Consider the following 27,512-nt stretch of genomic DNA (forward strand, 5'->3'; position numbering starts at 1 on the left):
TGTTCATTAGGCTACATCTACACTACAAGCCCAGTGATTCCTCTGCTCATGTACACACACACTCATGCCAGCTCTCATCAAGCTAGCACGAGTGTAACTAGCACAAGCAGGGGAATCGCACCTCAAGCTCGGAGGGAAGGCATAGTCTTATACTACACATTATTTGTACACAAATAGAGTGGGATTTAATTTTCAGTCAATATCGGATATCTGAGCATAAGCATCAAAAAATAAGCTAATACACCATGAATTTCTGGAAGTTATACTTTGTGGAGCAGGAGAATATCTGAATTTGGCAATCAAACCTTAAAATGAAGAATTATGATGATCTCCATAACATGCTTAAAGGGACAGGGTCATGTCAAATTTGGCCCCAAATTTAGGTTTTTTCTTTTACAGAAAACCAAGACATCCGTAGTGTTTCCAACCCCAAACACTGCATTAGAACCCAAAAAGCAAGCCAGACTACAAATGACTATGAACAAATCAAAATATTGCAATGACGCTTACATCTTTAGAAGCTTTTTGAAAGAGGGTAAGCATTATTATCCCTATTTTTCAGATGGAGAAACTGAGGTACAGAAAGGTGGAGTGACTTGCCCAAGGTCACAAAAGTGGCAGAGCCAAGAACAGAACCTAGGTTTCATATCTGCTGCTCTATCTACTGTACCAAGTGGCCTCCTCATTTCACAGGAGTGAAAATTACATTTTCACTGTCCATGGTGAGAGAAGTGCAAGATGGAGACAGGTAGCATGAGTGATGAAAAGTAAATTGCATTTTTTTTTAAAAGTCTTGCAGTTTCAGTAACCTACATTGGAATTTATAAGGCAATTTGATTTTGTTAAAAGACATGATTTTTGAGCTGACAGCGTCCCTTAACAAAACAGATAAAATATTCAGAATAGTTTAATCTTTGAAAAGATTTTTAAAATTATGTATTAGGAATACAGTTAAGAAAAATAACTCCCAGGAATAAATGCTGAATAAACCAATTAAAGCAGAAATCTTGATTTTAAAAATGCTATTAATTAAGAAAAGCCTTCGTTAATGTTTTACATAAAGTTTACTATTTACATGATTATATGTACGATTGTGTGTAACACCCTTTTCCTCAAAAATAAATAAAACCAACCCAGAACATCCTTGCAAGTTCTGGGGTAACTGCTCCTTTCATGCAGAAAAAAATGTCAATTTTTTTCTTTCAAATTCACACCCACCCAATCTCTAATAGGTAACTATTTCAGTATAGAAAAGCATGTTTACAATTTTAAAATAATTTTACAAAATAAGGAGATTTGCAGAAGTGCCTACGGCTGGAATTAAGCACCTAAATCCTGAGTCACCTGAAAACCTTTCCCTAAATAATTAACAACGCATGGTGTTTCCATTTCAGTCAATGCATTTGTTAGCTTACAGGCATGCTAAATTCTCAGTCCCAACAAGCCAATGGTCAGGCATTCAGACTCCTCTTTCTATGGGCTTATACATACACTGGGCCAGGTCCTTAGCTGGCATACATCACTATCGCTCCAATGACATAACTGGAGTTATGCTTAAGTACATGAACTGAGGATCTAGTCCATTGATTGTAACAAGAAAAAGGTTAAGGTGATACAAGGGAAACAGAATAGGAGAATCTTTTGTCTACGCTTCCTGTTGTCATTTTTCCCTTCCCCACTTCCCTCTAGATGCATCTTTGGGCACTATCCCAGGTCCTACTTAGGTGTCCCTGCCAAATTTGTTGTCTTCTTTTGCCATGCAAAGTTACTCCATTGGTACCTTGCTTGACCATCAGAGCCCAGGCTTCTACATCTTTTCCATTTATTTTAAGGTGCTGAACTTCTGACAATATAGCTAACATTGTAATGTTACTTTTGTTAAACCTCTTCCTCATTTAACTTCATCTCTAACATTACCCTGCACCCTGTCTTAGAGATCCCTCTGCTGGCTGAATACTATGATGGCTCTAACCTCATTCTTCAAACACACTTTTTTCAGATTTCAAAACACATACAATAGTAAAATTAATGTTAAGCACAAAATACACTTAATATAAAAACAGTTAATTTAAAACTTGTAAAACACTTCTGCAATTATTGGGGAAAAGTACATTTTAACAGAACATTCTGAAATGTATGCAAAGTATGAGTGTTAGGCAATATTACAGACAACAAACAATTTAAACGGTTTTACTTTTTGGCCTGCAATGAACTGTGAACATGCCCTCAGGTATTTCTGATGTGTTCAGTTAATATATATTGAATAACCATCCTACCTGTAAATTAGTCACGTAAGATTCTTCACAATTCACAAGGTGGCTCAATCTGGCATGTTGAGCCCGTAATTCATTCTCCCGTATCTTCTGATGTAAACCGTTAATTTGTTGCTTCTGCCTGTAATACATAAAGCCAGTTAATTTTGGGGATGGGAAGAAGGAGAGGAAACCATGAATCTTGAAGATTTATGCTTCTGACCACTATAGCAATAAAGACCAACCTTCAACTTCCTTTGAGCACGTGAAAGAGAAAACTATAGGCTCCACCTGGCCAAAGTTAGATGTTTCACCATTCTGAATCTATAGTAACCCTGGGGTTTCCCATTGCAGCCTATCTGAAATTAATCCAGATTTGGGCCAGAATTGGAGTCCCACTAGGCTATGAAATACAGACATCTGCTAAGATACATGGTCACATATATTCCCCATAAAGCATATACAAAATGAGCTAAATTCAGCCTGGAGAATCCAGGTGGAACTCCTGTGGAAGTATGTCTTGAGACCACCATGAATTTGACAAGTAGAGATGTCTTTTATACCAAGGGTTAGAAAAGGCACAGGGCTACACCTGCTTTTGCTCCTCTGGTTGCATATTATTCTTTTTTCACATAACCAAAATTTACACACCGGGGGGAGGGGTCGCAGAAGAAAGTTCAAAAGGAAAAGCCATGACCATAAAATAAGGATGGCAGTGTTTAACCTAAGACCCTCCTTTTAGTTGCTTTTTCTGCTTACTATTTCCTCTTCTGACTACTTTACAAATGACTTCTGACTACTTTACAGTGCATTTAAGTTTACACAGCACTGGATATCAAAGTTGTACAAGTTAAACTACTTTATCGTTTGCACCAATCTTCCACCAGTTTACACGAGAAGCATAAATTATACCACTATTTATAAAACAACTGGATTTGAACTACTATGGTTAGAGGGCCAAACACAACCCTGGATGTCAATTTACAAGTCAGTGGAGTTACATCAGAGATGCGTATGGCCCAAGAAGTCCACTAATCTCTTTCCTGAGAGATGGGGCTTCCTATGGTCGACTACAATCAGCTTTGTCACACAGAACTGTGAAAACCTTAAAGGCACACAGATATCTTGGTGGGACATTATTTAGAAACAATAAAAATTCTGCATTTATCTCATTCTTTCTATTTCTCCTCCATTTTCCCCTCCCCCTACCCTTTTTTTCTTGTTTCGTGGTGTTTTTGGTTGGTTGGTTGGTTTTGTTTTATTATACTAGGAGGGATTTGCTGGGAGACAGGATAATTGATTAAGTATTCATCTGTTCCTGCTGCTTATACATCACCTAAATTCACAAACCTGTTTGTGACATCACAATTAAATTCTTTGGAGATTATATCCTATGGTGAGTGGGAATAAACAGCAGGAGCAGATTAATTTCTAAGGAAAGAGATCCATCTTTGAGCAAACAGCCTAAAAAAACCCCATAAAAATTATAATCCATAACCAGAGTGGTTTCTAAATTGAATGTCTTCCGAACATTCCCAGGAGGCATCAGAAGGTTTTTAATAAAAGTAAAGCAGCAAGAAATGGAAAAAACATGAAGTTGGTTAGGGAAAGGAACCCTTTGATTTGTTAGGTAAGGAGTCTGAGGCCAAATAATGGGAGAAAAATAAAGTAAAACCAAACACACAAAAACCCAATTAGAGGGATTTTTTTTTTTTTTTTTAGCCAGGCAAATTCACCCAGCTGGCCATGAGCAGACTGTGTCCCAGTTATTCCACCTCAAAGAGGAATTTGTTGCTTAAAAAAAAAGGTAAATTTACATGCCCCATAAATGTTTGTTGCATAAGCTGTGGTATGTATTAAACATATATTGGGATGTATGGGGAAAATATAAGAAAGGCTTAACTGTACAGCGTACTTAGACAATTCATTAAATATAATGCATAAGAATAAATAAATTTCAAGATGTCCTATGATACAATGAAATTTTTTTTTTATCTCTCTCTCCTCCTTCCCAGTCTATGTGGAAGGAATGAGCCCAGTTAACAAGGAATGAGTAACACTGGAAAAAATAAATTTGCTCTATAAGAGGGGGAATGCTACAATTTCAATTTGGGTCTTTATGCACTATTGAATTTCAAATAATAGTAATAACAAGAGCTCCAAATCCTGGTATGAAAGGAGAGGATTTGAAGGTAGAGAGTATATGATCTTTACTAGAAAGAGACACATATCTCTCTCATGATAATGCTGTCTTAATAAATTCTGTTGTGTTCTTGGTCACAATTACTAAGGATGGGCAGAACCAAGTTCAGCAAACTCATTTAATATGAGACCTCTTAACCTGAGGTCAAAGTGGGATGATAAAAGGTGAACAGTTATTATTGTGCATATTTATTTTATTAGAACATTTTCACCAAGTCGGATTTAAATTATGTAAGTAACCATCACTCAACTGTTGAAGCAACTGCACTCTCCTTCTCTTTTGGTTGATCATATCTCAACATTTGTTTTAAATTTGCATTCCTGAACAGATACTAAACAGTTGAACTGAGCATTTAAAAATACTATTGAACTTCAAAATACATCACTTTTTTTTTTAAACCAATCCTCTTCCCACTAATCCCCAGAAGAAAATAAAATGAGCCAAATTAATCCCTGGTGTAAATGACTACAGTGGATTGAATTTGTCTCAATACTTTGCGGTTCAAACCGCAAAGTGTAGTTAGAATTTATCTGCCATCGTAAAACCTTGTCAACAAACGACATCATGGAAAAATTTCCGTAGATCATGTAATTCTTGTGCAATTGTCTTCCTGAAGACGCACTCTCTCACAGTAAACTAACTTCAGGCCATAGGAAAACAAAACTATAAAAGTTGATGGCTATTCATGAACAAAGAACGAAAAACAAACACTATAGAAATATATTCACTATATGCATATAATCCTACAAGTCTTTGGAGTTCTCTGACGACGAAAGACCTCATACCATGTGCATTTCATTGCTGATGTTGTCATATGCTAGGATAGTTTTAATCCTTTGTTACCCCACAGCTGTTACTACTAATCCACTACATAATCACAGGGTATGAGGGTTTTGTTTAAAAAAAATTGTGTGTAAGAGCTTCAGATGATCTCACAAATATAGCCTGTGCGTGGCAGTGGAAATACTATACCTGACAGCCTGCCTGTCTTCAGCTAATAATTCTAGCATTTTCAAGAAGACTCTTTAGGCTCTTTTCAAGTCTCTGCTCAGATAAATGGCAACGTTTAATATCAAGGTTGGTAGGCCAAAAAAATTAACCAGCCTTGAAACAGATAGGTCCATCTGGAAGGTGAAACTAGCTATTATTAGACTAGGTCAGCTTTAATATTAATCACCTTAACAGTGTCCTTTGTCTTCATAAAGGACAAAACTAGAGCTCATTGAAATTTTTTGTTTTGAAATTGATGTTTTCAAAAAAAATGTCAAATTCATACCACTATCCCCAAATTATCTTCTGTAGTCATTTTTTTTTAAAAGAAGAACAGGAGTACTTGTTGCACCTTAGAGACTAACAAATTTATTAGAGCATAAGCTTTCGTGGACTACAGCCCACTTCTTCGGATGCATATAGAATGGAACATAAAATGGAACATAAAAATGCATCCGAAGAAGTGGGCTGTAGTCCACGAAAGCTTATGCTCTAATAAATTTGTTAGTCTCTAAGGTGCCACAAGTACTCCTGTTCTTCTTTTTGCGGATACAGACTAACACGGCTGCTACTCTGAAACCATTTTTTTTTAAATTCAGCTTTTTGACGAACACATTTTTTTTTAAATCTGCATTTTTCAGCCAGCTATTGCTAAAATGTATGTCTGACTGCAATGAAAACAGTCTCATTCATTCACAGGACCACCATTCTCTCATGAAAGGCCATCTCTGAAAATTCAATACGGAGTGTAGGAAAAAAGAAAACACCAATAACATTACTTTTAATACATGGACTTTTAGTTACTTCAACGCAGTTTCTCTACTGTGAACCAGAAGATAATTAAAAGTGTTTTGGGGTTGCTTTTTGTTTGTTTGCTTGTTTGTTTTTTAAATCTCAGACTTGGCTTCTTGTGTATGCCAGCAGGGTCAGCCTGAGGAAAAGGGGTGAGAAGAAATGACTTGCATACCTCTAAGGTGCCAGTTAAAGGAGCTGCATTCAAGGGAATCAAAACTGTATTTTTATATAAAACAAACTGAGAAATGAAAAGCACCCTTTTGGGAGGGGTGTTTATATATATATATATATATATATGGTGATACTATGAAGAAATCTTCATTAAAAGGAGGTATTACTGTCTACTTTTGTAGCCAAATAATTGATACAAATATAACACTGAAGTTGCTTTTCAAAAAGATTTTAGTCTGCAAGACATCTCTAATCTTTTCACCTTTTCCTCAAGGCGTAAAGCTCTGATCCAGGAGCAGAAGAGAAAGCTTTGAAGCTTCTTTTTAACAACATGAAAGATCCTGTTGTACCCAGAATACCATATTGAATTCCCACAGAAAAATTCTGCAGTGTAGCTGTTTCATTTTTGGGGGGTAAAATGGATTAAAAAATGTGTTTTCTTCACAGACATGATCTGCTTGTTATATTCTGATTATAGCAATGTCTTTCTCTTCCCTTGATCTCCTAAAAAATTTCAAACCAATATCCTGAGGGTATGTTCTTTGTTGGTCCCCTTACCTCCCCCTTCCCATTTTTAAAAAAAACACCAACCATCATTATAAATCTCAAAAGCTACATTTGATCTTGATGTATCTGGTGTGCAACCTAACTGAAGTCAAAGGGGTTACCCAACGCGTGCATCAGGCTACACCTGGTTCCCACATATTAGATTCTCACATCCCAAATGCCACATGCAAGATCCTGATATACCTACAGTAAACCCTTTTCCTTTTCATGAAGAGATGGGTTCCCTTCTATTTCCATCTTTTGTAAAATCCTGTTCTCTTTGCCATTTCTCCCCCAAATACCTTTCATTTTTGCAAACCACTTTCAGGCATCAACAATGTCTTTATTCCTGTGGATCAGTGGTGCTTGACAGTGTAGGAGGGGAACACTAGCCATGGATGTTCATATAAGACCTGGTTTTATCTGGACACATTATTATAATACGTAGCCCGACAATACCAAATGTCATTTTAGCTAATTAGAGGTTACAGTTAATATGTCTTAAAGTGTCAAGTAACTTACAAAAAACGCATCTGAATCCAACTTAAAGAAAAAGTTTACTTATAACAGTACAGTAACTCCTCACTTAAAGTTGTCCTGGTTAACGTTGTTTCGTTGTTGATCAATTAGGGAACATGCTCGTTTAAAGTTGCGCAATGCTCCCTTCTAACGTCGTTTGGTAGCCGCCTGCTTTGTCCACTGCTTGCAGGAAGAGCAGCCTGTTGCAGCTAGCTGGTGGGGGCTTGGAACCAGGGTGGACCGGCAGCCCTCCTATCAGCTCCCTGCTCCCCTAAGTTCCCTGTGCAGCAGCTGCCCAGCAGGCTAGCAATTGCAGCTGTCCCTCCCCGCACTGCCATGTGCTGCTCCTGCTCTCGAGCTGCTCCCCGAGACTCCTGCTTGCTTTGCCGGGGGAGGGAAGGAAGAGGGGGGCTAATGTCAGGGTGTCCCCCTCCCCTCTGCTCCTGCACCCTGCTTACCCCATCTTCCATAGAGCAGGGGACACACACACACGACAGGGCTCAGGACAGAGGGAGCTTGCTGGCAGCAGCTGTGGTCTCAGCAAGCTGATCTAATTAACAAGGGAGTGTACTTAAATGGGAAATGCGCATCTCTCTCTCACACACACACAGTGTGTGTCTCTGTCTGCGATACTGTCTCCCCTCCCTCCATTCCTGCTGCCTTGTAGAGAGAGAGTTAACCCTTGAGGGCTCAGCCAATTGCTAGATCATCATTTAGCAGTAAGGAATTCCCTAGGAAATATCCCACCCTCTGACTCCTCACCTCAACCAAGCTTCACAATCATCATCACTGTGTACCAGTATCAAATTGTTTGTTTAAAACTTATAGTGTGTGTGTGTGTTCCTCCTTCGTTGTATAGTATTAAGTAGAAGTGTATTTCCTTTATGTAACCTGCATATACAGTAACTGCTCACTTAATGTTGTAGTTATGTTCCTGAAAAATGCGACTTTAAGCAAAACAATGTTAAGTGAATCCAATTTCCCCATAAGGATTAATGTAAATGAGGGGGTTAGGTTAGGGGTGTATACATGTATACACACACACACACACACACACACACACACACACACACACACACACACACACACACCCCTAACCTAACCCCCTCATTTACATTAATCCTTATGGGGAAATTGGATTCGCTTAACATTGTTTTGCTTAAAGTCGCATTTTTCAGGAACATAACTACAACATTAAGTGAGGAGTTACTGTATATGCAGGTTACATAAAGGAAATACACTTCTACTTAATACTATACAACGAAGGAGGAATATACAATACAGCCCTAGTTATTCAAATGTCATGTGGGACACTGAAATTTCCCTGTTATCTAAAATTTTCATTGTACAAATTTAGTCAATGCATTTAACAGATGTTAAAGGAGATAACCCTATGTCAGATAATAATGTATTTCAGAAATTGGAGACTGTGCTATACACATAGCACGATCTTGCCTTCATCAACCTATGCTAACACACAGGTCAATATTAAGACTTCTTCATAACCCTTAGGACTAATCTATCCGACATCAAAGTACATGGTAGGAGGAGGACTTGTCTCAAAAGATCAGCTGCTTCTCTTTACATTCTGCCTGCATTCATGCTTCCAGCAGGCAGAACAGCCAAGAGCTGGGGCCACCAGTTCTCACACATGGCAGAGCTCCGGAAGCATGTTTCCCAGACCTCACAGAACTTGGCCACCTGTGGATTGCACCATGAGCTACTGATGTCTCTAGGCCCAGTCCAGCACTGGCAGAGCAGTTTTCAGTTTCCACTGTTCCATTTACCTTTTGCCTGAAGCTGTGCTCAATGGCATCTTTGGTAAGATTCCTGGAGCGAGGTAATGTAGGTTCACGATGATTGGCTGGCATTCTGTGAGAACTGGTTCTGTTCTATAAAGGTTCTTATACTGATGTCAGAACCACAGAAGCTGATTGCCTCACAATCATGCATTAAGTGACATACTAACAGCTGTCACGTATCAATCATTCTCTCTCCCTCTCCCCGGGGGAAGAATTGTATGCGCAGGGCAGTGTTTTATTTTGGCAGAAATTTGTTTTTAAGGCTTTTTTGTTCTTATTTTTCAATGTACCCACTGCTGTGTGTTCACATCAGCGAAGGCTAGGTTTAAAAAAAAGTGTGTCTTACACTTGGAACGGAAGGTGGTGAGGTTTATGATGGTCTTTGTTCTCAGGTCTGCTCACAGCCTATGCAAGAACGGTCTTTTCCAAGTCATTTGGCTTTGTCCCTGGCCTCACAGAGGTGATGTGACAGAGTGGCAGCTCAAAAATGCTGCACAGTTGAGAGGGTTTCCTGTTAAATGCAGCTTGATGCAAGAAAAGATACTGTGATAGGATATCCACCCCACGCAGGTTTGGAAGAGGTTAAGGCAGCCAGGCAGGCCAATTAACTCTACAGGCACCTGGAGGAGCCAGGGAACAGGAAATTAAGTGATTCTGAGCAGGCCCACCTGTGCAGGAACAGGCAGGGCCTATAAAGCCAAGTAGCTGGCAACTGGGAAAGGGCAGTCTCTCCCTGTGAAGAGGGAGAAGGTTTGAATCTGGTATTCCCAGAGAGAGAAGGGGAACCAGAGTGGTAGGAAGCAGTCCAGAGAAGGAGTAGTGAGGGCAGAGAGAGGAAGCCCTGAACTGCTGAGCGGAGGGTCCCTGGACTGGAACATGGAAAAGAGGGTGGGCCTGGGTTCCCCTACCAGCCACTGAGGACATGGAATAACTAAGGCAGTGAATGGGAAGACTGCCTAGGACTGCTGATGGACTGTACCCCAGAGGGCTAAGTCATGAAGGGTCCTGGAGCGAGGGTCCTGAGTGAGAGGAGCTGTAGACCAGAATCGGACTGACAGTGTGCAAAGCACAGATAGGGGCATTGGTCTCGAGAGCTAATGCCCAGAGTGACCAGGAGGAGGAACCATACCAGTGGGGAGCGGTGCACCCTGGGACAGATACATACAGCATGTAATATACTGGGCCAATCCAGGTCTCAGTCACAGCAGCCTAACCCCATAGGGACATTGTAATTAGGGCCATATTCTGATAGGGTGACCAGATGTCCCGATTTTATAGGGACAGTCCTGATATTTGGGTTTTTTTCTTATACAGGTGTATATTACCCCCACCCCCTGTCCCGATTTTTAAACCTTGCTATCTGGTCACCCTATATTCTGACAATCCTTACATCTTATGCAGATGCACAGGAGCTGTGTATATGTAGGAGGTAATGCAAGAGCTTCCCATTGTGCCCCTCAAGTAAGGGCTTATCAGGAGTGCAGGGACTCCAGGGATGGCAGGAACCATTCCTTCTCGATGCACACATCATTTCCCTTGCACCCGTCTTCAAAGCAGGCCTGATATGCAAAAGGTAGCATGTCACTCCCCATGAAAACACTGAACAGCAGGTACACTCCCTACATCTGACAAGATGGCTGGTGTGACTCTGTCTAATGGGCATGCTAGAGACCATAGGAAAGAATCTGTTCTTGTATTCCAGTTTAATTAATATGGAGAACAGTAAAGGACAATTAGAGTTATAAAACAGACAAGTGGCAGGAAATGCTGATTTTGCACTTCATTTGTATCTCATCTCTTTTGCTTAAATAAAGATCTAATTAGAAAAATCTCACATTAATAGTGAATATTCCATATGGCACAAAGGGCACTGCACAGCATTTTCAGAGTGGAATTCATCAGGATGTGCGGGATCTTGGATTGTCTCCAATGACCAGTGTTGTTAATAAACAGGCTGTTTAAGACAAAAATTCTTTCTGACTCTCTCCAAAAATGTTAGGAGGATAGAATGGACATTAATGTTGCTTTCTCATGTTCAAAAGATACCAGTCTCCTCAAGGTTGGCTAATTATAGCCACACACCTTTTACATAAGAACATAAGAACAGCCATACTGGGTCAGACCAAAGGTCCATCTAGCCCAGTATCCTGTCTGCCGACAGTGGCCAATGCCAGGTGCCCCAGAGGGAGTGGACCAACAGGCAATGATCAAGTGATCTCTCTCCTGCCATCCATCTCCACCCTCTGACAGACAGAGGCTAGGGACACCATTCCTTACTCATCCTGGCTAATAGCCATTAATGGACTTAACCACCATGAATTTATCCAGTTCTCTTTTAAATGCTGTTATAGTCCTAGCCTTCACAACCTCTTCAGGTAAGGAGTTCCACAAGTTGACTGTGCGCTGCATGAAGAAGAACTTCCTTGTATTTGTTTTAAACCTGCTGCCTATTAATTTCATTCGGTGACCCCTAGTTCTTGTATTATGGGAATAAGTAAATAACTTTTCCTTATCCACTTTCTCCACATCACTCATGATTTTATATACCTCTATCATATCCCCCTTAGTCTCCTCTTTTCCAAGCTGAAGAGTCCTAGCCTCTTTAATCTCTCCTCATATGGGACCCGTTCCAAACCCCTAATCATTTTAGTTGCCCTTTTCTGAACCTTTTCTAGTGCCAGTATATCTTTTTTTAGATGAGGAGACCACATCTGTATGCAGTATTCGCGATGTGGGCATACCATCGATTTATATAAGGGCAATAATATATTCTCAGTCTTATTCTCTATCCCCTTTTTAATGATCCCTAACATACATGTATGCACAGAGCATGCACACAGCCCCATAACTGGTGGTGATATCTATGTAATAAACTGCATTCATCATGCACCTTTGACCAGCTCACCTGCTTTCTCGCCCCTAATCTAAATCCTGAGGAGATGTTCTAACATTACTAATAGCCTCAAAGAGCAGCGGCGGCGGCGGGGGGGGGGGGGGGGGGGGAAATGGGTATTTCCTTCTTTTAAATCAGCCTCCCAGAGTAATATTTCCTTCTTCGCTTTCAAATTTATGCTCCTCTCAGTCTCTTCATGGGAATATTCAATTATACACCAGTGTCAGGTTTAAGGTCCAGAACCTTAGAGAACTTCAAAACTTAGGAACAGGAGCTTTATCCATCGGACAGGGATATTACCAGTTTTATAACCGATCAAATGGCAACTGGAATGTCATAAGTTACTGAGAAACAGTTGTATTATATTATTATTTATTGTTGTATTGGGATAGCACACAAAAGCCCATTAGGATCAGGATGTACATGATAGCATAATGTGGCCTCATTACTCATGAATGCTAATGCCATGAGTGAATTATGCAGGTCATTTCAAATGAGTGCCAATAATCTTTACAGTATATACTGTATCGCCTCCCTGTTTCAGAGAAACTGTTAGAGATTTTAAAAAATGGATACAATATTTCATATCCCTTCGCTGGTAAAGCTGGGTTCTTTTGGGACAATGAGTCCAAATGCACAGATCACCGAGGGGGAGAAAAATGGTAAGTAATACATTTTAGAAAGTTCTAAAAATGATGTAAAGTAAGTTTTCCATACCCAAAAGTATCATGTCTCTCAAGTCCAGTATCTCAAGACCTCCAAGTACCAAGCCCTAAAGCTCTGATCACTGGTAAGAGATGGTAGTGGAGAAGGTCCTATTTGTAATGGAATAAAACCCGTGTTTCTTCATGAGCTACCTTAAACCTGCCTTTGGTTCAAACTGAACATTGCTCATTCCTGGGCCTCGGGAGAATTTAATTTTGGCCTGGAGAAAGGAATGCCACATTTGGAAGTTAGGAGGAAACATTTCTCTGGAATGTTATTTTTTTACAAAGCAGCCTAGAAATTTGAGTGTTAGAATAAGGCCCAAGGGAAATGGTTAGTGGTGAGAGTGCAGGTGAGGCAGTCAAAGGTGTACACAACTGTTTTTTATCACACGGTTTTGCTATTTATCACATGGCTATAACTACCACAGGGAATATATAGAAGGTGGAAAGGGAGGAAGATACACAGAGTTGTCTGCTCAGAAAAAGGGCTGGTTCCTCCACAACATTGTGGGAGTTCTGTAGTTTTCCAAAAAAGTGCAGACATCAGTGCAGGGATGAGAAGTGCTGTTTCACATTGGTTTTGTGCTAAAAAACTAGAGGTTTGTTTTTTGTTTGGTTGTTGTATCTCTTTAAAAACAGACAAAGTTCAAATCTCATACCAAGTTTAAATCTATTATGTAGCCTATGAAAATGTGGAGAAAGACGTTTTATTATCTTCATTTCCATTTTATTGATCTAAGTTGTGGAAAGGTTGTTCTTACAGGATTTTTTTTTTTTTAATGACAATATCACCATGAAAGTTTACTAGTCAAGGTACAAAACCTTCACTCATCTCTTACCAAAATGATCCAGGATAAGGAAAAAGCTAATTATATTTTACTCAGCTGCTCTCCAAAAATGCATTATTCTGACTATGTGGGTGAGTAGAATTTTACAACATGCTCCCAGTGGGCCATACATATATTGGTCTTGAGCTAATGCATGGAACTCCCATTTGCATCACAGACTGTTGCACATTCATATCTAGAAGAGTATATGGTTCTTAACAGGCCATTCATGAATTCACTACCATCCCTTTCTCAAATCTCTGCAAAAATTACTATTTCAATGCATACAGTAATACTGTAGACCAAAACAAAATACTCAAATCAAGAGAGCTACAATTAAGCACTGAATAATGGACACTGGCAGTAACATGCACATAATCCAATCACACAAAGTATGATGTCAACAAATCAAGACAAAATAATTTCACAAAAGGAAAGAAAATTGATCTAATTCAGCCATCTAAATGAAAGCTCTAAACACAATTCAGCTAAGAGTATGAAGCCAATGATTTAGCAGCTGTTCTAAGAATCTAAACATTATTATACCCCGAGGAATGAGAGCTAATCAGAAACTCTAACCTTTACATTTACCTTTCCTTAAAAGTAAGCTGTTTGGAAGCAAACACTGCAATCATTGCTGACTGCAGTGTTATTTTCAGTAGCTTATGTCATATGTTCAAATATTTGGCATTTATTCACACAACTGTTACATATAGTTCCTGCCCAACAAATAGTGCCAGTATTGCCTAACTTTGTATTGCAAATGCCTAGATATAATGGTTGGTCAAATTCCGAACCACTCCAAATATTACAAAATAAGGTTATAATTTTGTTTAATGTTTTTAATATACAAAGCAAAACAGAAGCTTACAGAATTCAAATGTGACACTGGCATTTACCAAATCAATAGAAGAACTCGCTGCTCCCTCTAGTGTTAAAAATAAGATGATGTCACAGGTCAAAACAAAATCCTTGAGAAATAATACAATATAGTGAAAACAATCCAGGTTTGGCTATGTTTTCAAACTACTTTGTACTGTGTCCAGTAGAGCATTCAGCGTGTAAACATGACAATGGCAGCAGCACATCTGCTCTTAAGGCAAATCCTAATTCAGGGCTCGATCATTCATCATGAACTTGTGCGTGGAGGGGAAAGACCATGTACATCTCTCACACTGGTTGTGTGTGCACGCACGCAGCCATAGCCTCTCATGCATTTTCCTCAGAAGAGGTGGAGGATCTGGACCAGTTTTCATGGCTGAATAAAAACTGATCTCAGTCTCTGAGACATTCAGATATGCAGTTTTTATAAGTACCTTTTCAAAACTCCAAATAAAAATTATTTATTGTGTTCATATGTGCTCAGCTTTCAAGCTGATCTATAGAATGGATGTAACACTCCAGCTGATTTTGAACTACTCATTTAGTAAATCTGCTGCTCAACATGGTAAGTGGAATAAAAAGTGAAGCAATTTTTCTGTTTACAAATGGAACCAGGTGGGTTTTTTTACTCTACTCAAATCTTTGGCTTTCTGCTGACAGGAAACTACCAAAATGCACTTATGTGCATATTGAGCACTATTCACTGAAGTACTTTTAAGGCAACTTGACACTGGTCTGATTGCAGCTATCCAGCTTTTACTAGGTTTCAAATGCTTAAGACACAGAAAAGGATGTTTGTCCAGTTTTCTGACCCAGAGTGCTTGTTTTTTGCTTCTTCTCAGGTGGAAAGAGGTGGCAGATATTTTTTACAGTAAGGTAACATTGAATTATCCCAAACTATTTTAAAATCTAAAACATCCATTGTCTGCACATCATTAGACCAAAGTGTGCCTGCTGTAGATTTGGGTGGGAGGTGCAAAGGTGATTTCTCTCTCTCCCAATTCTAGACAACTGTGTGCAGGGTCAGTCCCTGGTGCATGTTAGAACAATGTAAGTGCAACATTTAAAAACAACTTATTCTGTTACTAATGTCCCCAGGGCTGAAACAGCAGCCAGGGATTGGTGTAGGATAGATATGTCTCAGCCATGCTCCTTTTTATCTGGCTAGGTCCTGTATTGGGCAGCAAGGAACAGGTGGGATGGATGACAGCACCGGGCAAGAAAATCCAGCCCATCATTGTGGAAGGCCAGCACTACAGCATTGCTCTGATTTCCAGGTAGATGGGGAAAGAGGTGTTTTAGAAAAAGCATTTATATTAAACTATTTTGCTGGTGTTGTCAAGTTACCAGTTTGTTACCAATTAGATTTTTACATCAGCTCAATGTCAACCACGGTTTAAATGAGAGACCCCAACAACCTCATAGGCCTCCATAAAACACATAAAAAGTTGTCTCCCCCAAGCATCTTCAATCAAAACTACAGGGGGGAAAAAAATGAGTTTTTCCTCCTTTTCCCTAAACACAAAGCCTGCAATTTAAGGATCAACTTGAACTGTAGGCAATTTGGCAATATAGCACCAGTGCTAGCAATGCTGGGATTTTTTTTTTTTTTAATCCCCAGTGTAAACACGTCCTTCCAAAAATGAGTTAAAAGTACGATCATGTGGGCAGAATAATATATGACTGAGTCAGGAGATCTAGGTTCTATTCCTAACTTTACCCTTGGCTCCCGATGTCCCTCTTGGCCTTAGTTTCCTCACTAGCAAAACCAGGATAATGCCTACCTGTGCAAGTGCTATGAAATCTGTAGATGAAAGATGTTATTAGAGATAAATATTATGAACCAAAGGCGCCTCACAGGATTTCACATCTAGCGCAAAACACCAATTATGATCAATAGTGCCATATTTCTGCACTTGTTTTCTGCATTAAAAGAGCCAGTGTTATATACTGTTTTTGGTTAGTCATAAAAAAACCTGAGTTTACATCTTGTAAAAACCATTAAAAGAAAGCCTGTTTTAATTCTCAACTTTAAACTTCTCACAAAATATAAGTGTTAGACTATTTTAAAATATTTCAAATCTCTGGCTTTAAAACAATCTGTAAATCATTATTTTTAAAGCAAGCACTTTGCCAAAATGAAGAATTGCTACTCAGGAGGAAATCCTTCCTGCATGGTGTTATTAAGCTGCCTAATGGTAATTCACTGTATGCTTAGCACTAGTGCTGAATATCTACTTAAAGCAAATAAATGTAAGGTCACCAAGGTTTTGTTGTGCACCTTTAATAGCTTCCATTATGCATTCTACCACATTTAGTTGAATGAAAAGTAAATCAGCTTAACTGACTTTTCTGAGAGATGCACAAGGACCTGTATTTCCTGTCATCCATGCAAACAGAACAGGTAGGAAGAGAACTAAATTAAACACTGCTACAGAGGGAAAAGAGCTGAGAATTACAGTAGTCAGACTTTTTGCCATTCAAAATGCCAGGTAAAAAATGCTTTTTTTGGCTAGGTAAAAATACTTGATGTCCATCCCAAGAAAAAAAGCAACAAAATCAGATAGTCAAATGGAAGTTCATGATCAGCTATAATAATGAAATGTTTCGCAGAAGGGGAATGAAGAAACACAAACATGAAAACCATGTAAGCTGCCATCCTCTAAAACCTAAACACATAAGGTGAGATGCCCGCTAAGATGGCCACAGTGGGGTAAGCCCCTAATCTTGCTGGGAAAAAATAATCTGTCACTGGAATTGAGAGACAGCTATAGACTGCACTCCCAGGACACCCACACAGCAGATGTAGAGGGCGCATTGGCAGGAGGAGGGGCATGTCAGGGGAGGGGCTGTAGCACATAGCACTGCAGAAATCCTTGTTAGCATCGGTGAACATACAGCGACCTGGAGAGACAGCCATAATTTAGACAGACCCTGCTCCCCCCCCCAGGCTTATGTAAATTATGCTACTCCAGGCCTCTCCAGCCACTGGAGTAGCCCAACTTCAGGAAGATGCAAGGGTGGCTTAAAGCCACCTCAGCCCACCCCTTCTCCTGGCTGAGAATTCTGTGCGGTGCTTCCTGGAGGTGCAACACAGAAGCTGCTCCAGGAACGATACTACATGCTGTAATCTCAACTAACATACTCTATTATCGAGGACAGTGGCTCAAAGAAAATGGTAACTACTACTTTCTCTTTATCACAGTCAAAGACTAAAATGAGTCAGCCCACTGGAACAGATTTCATATGGGACATAATTCTATTGTGTCCGTAATATTGTGTCCAATTGAGCTACACAAATGCATTAGAAGAAAAGAGCCGTTGGCATTAAATAACAGAGCAGTAAAATATTCCATAACAAACATCCATCATTCCTGTAGTTGGCCGATCCCTATCTATGTCCTGTACACCAATTGTTAATGAGAGGTTTCAAACACTTCACAATTAGTATAGCCTACACATCTTTACCAGCTCCTCAGAGGCAAGAGTCACTATTAGAGATGGACACAAACCAAAATCCCAGTATCCAAATGCTCTTCGACATTCAGATCCAAACTTCGTGACTCAAGCTCACATCTGTTCCTTTAATGTGAGCTTCATTAAACTTAGATTTTCCCTAAAAGCACATTTTCTCCTTCAAAGCTTCATTCAGCCAAACATCAAAAACTTCAGAAACTGCTACAAACCTAGAAGGTAACATTCAATTGCAGATTGCTGCACACCAGCGCAAAGGGGCACCAGACCCTGCCAAAACAACAGATGCAAAATCTGCAGACATTTCTCCCCTGCTACAATGATCAACAACCCCCACAACACATCTTTCAAGATCCATTTGCCCTACACATGCATATCACAACATGTGGTGTACCTCATCCAGTGCACTAAATGCCCCATTAGCAACTACATGAGTGAAACCAATCACTGTGCTCTAAAATAAACGCTCCCAGGAAAATGATAAAAGTCAAAAAACAACCATATCACCTGTGGGTGAACACCTTTCACAAAGTGATCACTCTATATCTGAACTATTAGTCCTCATCCTCACAGGAAACCTGCACAATACTTTCAAATGATGAGCCTGGTAGCTTAAACTCATAACTTTCCTAGACACTAAAAATCATGGTCTGAACAGAGACACTGGATTGATGGCTTATTACAACAATCTGTAACCCACTAACACCCCCCTAGCTGCTTTCCCCCTCCCCTTTTCTCTCTGTGACTGGAGAGGTGTTAACAGGCCGCTTCACCTTGAATGGTCCCTTCAAATGTGTTAGCTATTTACACTAAACAATCTGTTCAAACCTTGTATTTAGCAGTGACACTTTGAGTTAGCCCATGTCTACACTACAAAATTATGTCAACCCAACTGACATTGACATAGAACCACCGCAGTTATTAAATCGCTTACGTGTGTGCACACTTGGCTCCTTGTGTTGGCAGCACATGTCCTTACCAGGAGCGCTTGTATCGACTGTAATGTCAGTATCGGGCATTGTAGAACAGCTCCTGAAAGCCCAGTAACAGTCAATGTAAACAACACAGTGTCTACACTGACACTGCATTGCCCTAATTACATCAACCATGACTCTACGCTATTCGGAGAGGTGGTGTTACTAAATCGGTACAGAGAGGCACTTACATTGGCAGGAGCCAAATTTAAGTGAAGACACTTCCACAGCTAAATCGAAACAAGGCAGCTTACACCAATCTAATTGCGTAGTGTAGACCAGGCCTTAGTCTCTCAGACCTGAAGAAGAGCTCTGTGTAAGCTCAAAAGCTTGTCTCTCTCACCCGCAGAAGTCGGTCCAATAAAAGATATTACCTCACCCACCCTGTCTCAATAATGGTCCTCTTCCGATTGTTTCATACCACAGATTATAAAGGAAGTGTTTGTTTAGACATTTATTCTGGATTTATCATTCTCTGAGTAACTCATAGGAATCTTTGAATGCATTTTTACCAATTGCATACCTCAAATGCAATTGGTGCAATTGGTGCCAATTTCTCAAATCTTTAAGAGCTGGGTTCGACTATATCACTAAACAACTGTAGCATGCACCCCCACTTTAACTTTTCATGGGGAAAAATGTCTCAAGAATGGGTTACAAATAACCAATTTTTGTCTTTCAAGTCATTTTCAAGGAATTGTTCAGGCTGAAAAAAGGAAAATTATGGTTTTACAGCCAGCCAGTTTCTTAAAGATCTGTTTTTTGTAATCATAGGGGCAACAGTCCTAGACAGTGGTCTCATTCGCTTTTCTCTCGACCAATGTCAGTGAAAAGACAGACAAATTACACTATGTCCTTGATCCTGCAAAGGCACGCGCACACACAACTGCACACACCGACTAGTCCCACTTGTACATGAGTCTTTGGAGGTCTGAGTCCTAAAAACCTTCTTTGAACCAGGTCTTTTTGAAAGTCAACATCTATAGTACTTTCTATGTCAATAGTCTGGCCTATTACTTAAGACTGCAATTGAAGACAAGAAAGGATTACTCACCGATCAATCACAATTTCTTTCTGTCTTAGCAACCCTTCTTTGATTTTCATAAGGGATTCCCAATTACTGAAATCCTGATAGCCTGTACCTGTGTAACCTTGACGAGACGATCCAGTCAGAACCTGCATTTTAAAAAAATTATATAGATTAGTTCGAAGAAAAGTAATTGTAACAATTTTTTCCATGTTCTATGAGTTTCAAATGTAAAGTTCTTTCTGAAGCATAAAACATTCTTGTATTTAATTTTGCAGTTTTAATTAAAGGAAAACTGAGCAAAGAATTAAGCATACAGTAAAGTTAACATTTTTTTAAAAAGCAAAGAAACTTTGATCCAAAAGATCCCATCTTCAAACTCATCTTCGATTACTCTGAAAATATTGTTAAGGCAATATCCTCTGAAACTAGAGCTGGAGGAAAAAAGGCCATTGAGAGGTCAAATATTGTGGTTAAAGGGAAATACAGTTGTATGCTGATACATATTTTTATGCACTTGCTGCAGTTTTTTTGAACAAAAATCAAAGGATTTCCTGATGGTATTAGAACGGTGGTTCTCAATCTTTCCAGACTATTGTAACCCTTTCAGGAGTCAGATTTATCTTGCATACCCCAAGTTTCACCTCATTTCAACTGCTTGCTTACAAAATTAGACATAAAAATATTAAAAAGTGTCACAGCACACTATTACGGAAAAAATACTTCCTTTCTCATTTTTACCATATAGTTATAAAATAAATTGATTGGAATATAAATATTGTATTTACATTTCAGTGTGATAACTGAGCCCAGGTGGCCGGGCTGAAGCATGTAACTTACCTTCGCAGGGCACCCTGTGGCATGGGGTCCTGGGCAATTGCCCTGCTTGCCATACCTTAATGCCGGCCCTGCACTCGCAATTCTCCTAAACCTATCCGGGGGTTGGAACCCCCCAGGTTGAGAAAAACTGATCTAGATGAGTTGAGTATGCTGGAAGACCTCTGTGTACCCCAGGGTACACATATCCCTGGTTGAGAACCATTGTATTAGAGCACTTGGCACTAGATTCACAAAGGTACTCAGGTGCCTGACTCCAACATTTTAGGCACCATTGACACTCACAAAATCATTGATCAGCTCCCATCTAACCCTGTAGGCACCCAGCATTCCCTCCGGTGTACGTGCACAAAAAACTGCATGAGTCTTGATGCCCAGCTTAAGCCCTGGTGAGATCCTCAAACTAGGCATTCCCCCACCTATCTCCCCGGCAGAACCAATCCCAGACATGCTCTGAGCATGCCTAACCTGCACAGAAGACAACTGAGGGTAAACAGATTGGGAATTTCTGGGGCTGTGGGGATGTGCATGTTGAGAATGTTGAGGGCAGGAATGAGTATGTGTCGCAGCATACCCTAACCCCTGGGGCTATTGGGTATGATCCTATGGGAGAGGTGGGAGACCCAGGTTTGAATTTGCATACTGCCTGATTTGAAGCAGGGACTCCCACATGCAGGTGAGTGCCCCAGGCTATTCAGTATTCTGGGGTATCTCACTCTCTCCTGATGAAGTTGTATAATTTGTATAAATAAATAGTTAAATATTCACTGAAGCAGAGACTTGAACCTTACTCTCCCATATCCCAGGGAATGCCCTAAATGCCAGGCTATAGAGTCAGACTCTCACTTTCTCTCTCTCTCTGGCCCACTGAATATTTATATAAAAGGAACAACTCCAACAGGAGAGAGACCGCATTCCAGAATACCCAATAGCCTGGTAGTTAGGGCACACAACTGGAATGTGAGACACCTGGGGTGAAGTCCCTGCTCCAAATCAGATAGAGCAGGGATTTGAAAACAGGTCTTCCCCATACCAGGGGAGTGCCTAGCCACTGGGCTATTGGATACAACAGGGAGAGAAAGTATCTCACTCTCTTCCCACCCCTCAAAAAAGGCCTGAACTGGCTTACGTGCCTAACGCGAGGAGAGAGTTCACGGCTGAGAAACCAGAGTGGAGATGGGTGCCTCCTTCAGGGCTTGTCAGTCAGGTACCAGGTCAAAGGGAATCAGGTGCCCAGGGGTGCCTGACCAATTCGTATAGTGGCAGTGCTGAGAGCAATTGAACCAAACTGTAAACTCTGTATATGACGGAAACCACTTCAAGCCAGGGGGTGCTTCCACACACACACACACCCCGGGCACCCCTAGTTACAGCACCTAAATACCTCTGCATTTCACTCTGCTATCTTAGGAGGCTCCCCATTCAACTTTCTGGCTTCTGTGGATCCCTTCCTTAGGCATCTAACTCTCCTCATACAACATATGGGGAACCTGGGTGCCTGCCTTGGAGCGGTGACTCTCACTAGGCAGCTGGGCACCTAGGAGTGTTTCAATGCCTAAATCCCTTCGGGAATCTAGCCCTTGGCATCTTGAGATCTTCAAATATCATTTTATCATCCTTCAGTCAACCACTAGATTTCACCTACAATGAATTACATGGGGAAAAAAAAGTATGTAATCCCCATGAATATATGTGCATTTAAAATATATATAAACTGGGTTTAAATTCAACATAGAGATGCTTGGATTGCCTCCCATCAGTCCTAGTGTGGGGCTGAGAGGGGTGATCATTTGGATCTGTGACATAAAGATTAGTAAATTTTAGTGTTTAATTTGATGATTTAACTAGGTGATTTGGTATTGATTTGAAAGTTGCATTGTTTTATTTTTAGTTTGGTTTATTATTAGTAATTGTTTTGGTGATATGTTTTCCTGATTTTATTTTCAAGTGGCTTAATACATTTTTAAAAGGTACTGAGTCATATTTCTTTTGATAAATTACAAGAGTCAAGAATCTTTGAGGCCCTGGGTGGATATTGGCCTGTCAATCTAAGTCAGACCAGCTCCCTCTCATTAGTCTTTGCTTCTCACAAGATCCTAAAATCATTGTCCCATCATCCCCTCCATCAATTTTTTTACAGGCCTGGTGCATGGGATGTTGTGCCCCAATGCAAAAACACTAACAGAATCTGTTTTGCATGGCCACACAAAGCATGTCTTACAAAACTTAGCTGTACCAATGACAAGAGGCTGGATTGCATAATAAAAATCAGTAAAGGCGGCCATATTTGGTGGCACATAGCATTTCCTTTGCTGGTTCTCCCATTACAGAACTGCCTGCCTTTCTACCCCGCTACTGGACCCTTTTAGGCCACAATCAGACAGAGAGGAAACAATCTTGAATCTTACCAGATCAGATTCCCTACTTTAGCACCTTTCCCTGCCTCTCAGAGCCAGGGATTCTCTGCCTTCCTAAGAAAGCTCATTAGTTTGATATGTCGATGCAGTATCCTGTGCACTGCATAGCTATGAAATTGTCAATGCTGAGATCACAACTCTTGCTGTGTGTGATACAGCAGCCTATTTCACTAATGACAGTGTGTAAACTGATGGAATAACTCACTGGAACAAAAAAAATACAGTTGCAGTCAGCAAGGTCTTTTCCTTGAGGGACAAGGTTTATAAAAAGAAAGCAAAAATAAGTTAATATAAGCAGAAAAGAAGTGTTAACAGATTCTCCAAAGTTTGAGGTTCAACCCAGTCACATGACATGGGTGTGGCGCATAGGTGCCGGCTTCCTCTGGGCCTGGAGGGTGCTCAACCCCTGGCTCCTCCCCCACCCAACCCCTTCCCCCAAACCCCCACTCCCATCCAGCCTCTTCCCACCCCCACTCTACTCCAGGTCCTGTCCCCACCCCACCCCTTCTCCCAAGTCCCCAGCCCCGCCCCACCTCTTCCCATCCACGCCTTGCCTCTTCTTACCCAGTTTCACCCTCTCCTCTGAATGTGCCTCATCCCCACTCCTCAAAAAAAGCTGATAGTGGCGGGCAGGAGGCACTGGGAGGGAGGGGGGGAGTTGATGAGCGGGGCCGTTGGCGGGAGGCGCTGGCTGCCAGTGGGTTCTAAGCACCTGCAAATCTTTTTCCCATGAGTGCTCCACCCCTGGAGCACCCACAGAGTCGGCGCCTATGGTGTGGAGTCTAGCCTTCCCAAAGGCATTCTCTCCCTCCTGTCTTCAAAACAGCCAGTCTACAGACCTTCCCTTGAGTGTCTGAGTAGAAGGAAGGGAAGGTTGAATGTAGGCAACTTCCTATCTGCATATTCTATCACAGGATGGCAGGGTCTGGGATCATCAAAAGAGTAAGGGCTTGTCTACATGGGGAATTATTCTGAAATAGCTATTCCAGATTAACCTCAGGTTATTTTATTCCAAAATAAGAGCATCCACACAGGGAGTTAATTAGGAATAGCTATGTCACTTTCATTTGTACCCTACCTTAATACGAATTAACTTCTCAGTGTAGATGAGCCCTTAGCAGCTGGTATTCATCTGCTAATTCAAATCTGGCCCCATAAGCAATAGGCATGACACAGAATTTGTGAAGCACTTTGAAATCTACCGATGAAAAATACTACATAAGAGCTAGGTATTATTATTATTATGATTATTTAAATTGTTGGGCACATCTTCCAGAGGAGACATAAAACAAAAAGACTCTGAGCAACTGCAGTCAAAGATCTTAAAACACTTTTTACAAAGGAATGGGTATGCTGACCAGATTCCAACAAGGGCAATTCTACATAAAGCTCCTCTTGTACTTTCAACTGGCAAAACTATTTTTCAGTTCCACTCCTAAAATATTTTGCATAATGAAATAATATATAAATTAAGACTGTAAATGAATACAAATGTCGTATCATTGCTTGAACAAGGCAAGTTCTGGCTCTTATACTGACCAATGAGAACAAACATGTTGGCCAATTTTAGACAGCCTTACGCCCAACTCAATGGCATTTCGGTTTGTCTGTCTATCTGTAATGATCGGATGTGGCATTCAAAAGTTACCTCAAGTCCAAAATTTCAGGCAATGTTCTAGACACCAATGACTAGAACCCTCTTGATCTTGGGGGAAATCTGAAAACTGAAAAGGGTGAAATGGGGGCACATGAATTTTCTGCCAGGTCTTTAGCACACTAAGCCTCAAGCACCTCTCCAATTGTCTATCAATCAAAGAAGTGGTTGATGGCACTCATTACACTTTATAGCATAACAATATTCCCATCACATATCTGCTCACCCAGTAGATTAACAGGCTGACACCCCAAATTACTCCTTTCCCAGAGAGGAAAAAGAAGTATGGTGGAGGGGGGAGAGGGAATGAAAGCATACACAGAAAACTCCTGGTGGGCGAGGGATGTTGGGGGACCCTGGCCTGGGGATGAAGGAGTTAAGGTTTAATGAAGGGTTACAGAGTCTCTGCCCTGGGGAGCGAGGAAGATGGAAGATTCTACTATGGGAGGAAACAGGTACTCAGAGCCCCCTGGCATAGAGGGGAATGAAAGGTACGGGTGGGGGGAAGCAAGCAAGAATGGTGGGGCACACAGAGCTGCTGCTATGGGGGAGGGATGAGGGACCCTGGTATGAGAGAGTTGCAGGGAGTCCCTGAAAAGAGAGGGGGATGGGAGGGTGGCACACAGTGAACTTGTGGGAGAGGAATGGAGAAATGCAAGGAGCACCTGGTGTACACAATGAGCTTAGTTTACACAAGTTACAAAGTGTGCAACTCCCTAGTCTTTAGAAAAGCACCTAAAAAAGGGGAGGGGGGAGGCAGAGATTAAAGTGAGTGATTTAAATCTTGCCCCTTTTATTTGAAAATTATATGGAAGCTTCCAAATATTTTTCTAGCTGAATATTTCAGAACAAGTCCACTACATAAATCCACTGCAAAAACAGCTTTAAAAAATAATTTAGTAATGTGCACCAAAGCAAAAAGCAACACAAAATCTACTTCACACAATAAAACGACTATGTGCAGCGTCTGTCAGGGATCTGTCAATGCCACTTGAAAACAAGACAGAATACACATTTGAAAGTTAAACATATAACGATAAATGATTTGCCAAATAGTTGCTATATGATGGGGGATGTGTCAAAATACATACATACATACAGTACCGAAGGTCTATTTATGCGACTTTCACAAACAAGCTTTTTGCTATTGGAACATATCCATTCCCATAGAATGCATAATGTTTAGAGAGCATCATAATTGTCTATGAACCCTATCAAACCTAGGTGTTTTTACTGGTCATTCCAAACTGACAAATTATTTTTCCATTTCTTGTATCCTTTTCGTTTTGTGCTATAAATACTTTAATAGTGCCCAGAATAACAAAGGCTCATTTCACTCATTTAGAGCACATGGTGTTAAATACTCCCAACAGCTTTCTAAATAGTTTGAATTGTGTGATGATAGAAACACAGGTGGTCCAATTACATTTGAGAACTTTTTGTCCCTTCAAGCCCTCGAATCATGTAATGAGAATACAGTTTGTTTTTAACAGCAGATACAGTAAAGCCAACAACACGTTCCCACTTCAAACACCCTCACCCTTCATTGCAACTAGAAAAGATGCTCATCTGAAACACCCAACATTCTTTTCCAACTGTCCTAGAAAACATGACTATTTTTGCTAGCTGGCATCTCTTCCAAGCATATCTAACTCAGATTGAAAACATCTGTTCAGTTAAAACAGTATCCTTTGCACACGGACATCCAAAGCCTCACTAGCTTGTTTTTGAACAAGGGCTTGGCCTTGACTTTCAGGACCTGGCAAGCCTTCAAGTCACAGCTAAGACAGCCATTTGCTGGAAAAAAAAAATCTTTGCTGTACTGGCTTATATGCAAATATTTATTGTTGGGACACAAATTACTGACCAATACCATCATGTTTCCTAACAGTGGGAAAAGGATTTTTTCTCTAGACTCCCAAGATACTAACATTCAGATAACTTAACCAGATATTTGGAGTCCAATTTTCAATGACAATATTAAAATCTCTTCCTCAACCAAGCTCATGCTTTTTGCCTCAGCACATATAATTAGATGGGGCCAAAATGCTGAGGGCCTATGTTGGAAAAAAAAAAAGTTAAATGATTTTTCAGATAATGTTCCCTGAAAGTTGTATTTTAATAAGTTATTAAAATATATTAAACTTCTACTTTACAACAGTAAAGTTTCCAGCTGCTCACTACGGTTTCTCACAACCAGCAAGAAGCCAAAATTATATTGTTTAAGTAAATGAAACTTCTGACCAGTTGCTTGCAGTCCTATCAAAACATCACACTGTTTATGGACTGTACATAGCCCCTTTGTAACAATGTAATTTACAGACATCATCTTGTAAGGACATGATACCCCCGCCTCTGCAGAGGGGCCAAGGTGATGGAATGGGTGCAGCTCTGCTGCACAAGAGTGGCAGGATTTTTCTTTTTGGGGGGAAGGGGGGAAAGGAGGTGGTGGTGAAGGAGTTATGAGGAGGAGCAAACCATAAACCTGTGTGGCATGCATCTCAACTCCACAGCAGTTCCCATATCAACCTAAAAGGCTTAG

The 27,512-nt window shown here is 40.5% G+C and overlaps 1 protein-coding gene across 4 annotated transcripts in view; it reads right to left on the minus strand.

Annotated features, from left to right (window-relative positions):
* The window catches only part of CEP85L (centrosomal protein 85 like), a 193,651-nt gene that overhangs the window by 49,818 nt on the left and 116,321 nt on the right, over positions 1-27,512 (minus strand). For all 4 annotated transcript variants that reach the window (XM_008175924.4, XM_042847658.2, XM_042847659.2 and 1 more), the window contains 2 exons: positions 20,090-20,211; positions 2,277-2,394 (listed from right to left, as the gene is read on the minus strand). In XM_008175924.4, the coding sequence (XP_008174146.3) occupies positions 2,277-2,394; positions 20,090-20,211 (240 nt within the window). The remainder of the gene's footprint in view (positions 1-2,276; positions 2,395-20,089; positions 20,212-27,512) is intronic.

Source organism: Chrysemys picta, chromosome 3 (assembly GCF_011386835.1).
Source record: "Chrysemys picta bellii isolate R12L10 chromosome 3, ASM1138683v2, whole genome shotgun sequence".
NCBI classification, from domain to species: Eukaryota; Metazoa; Chordata; order Testudines; family Emydidae; genus Chrysemys; species Chrysemys picta.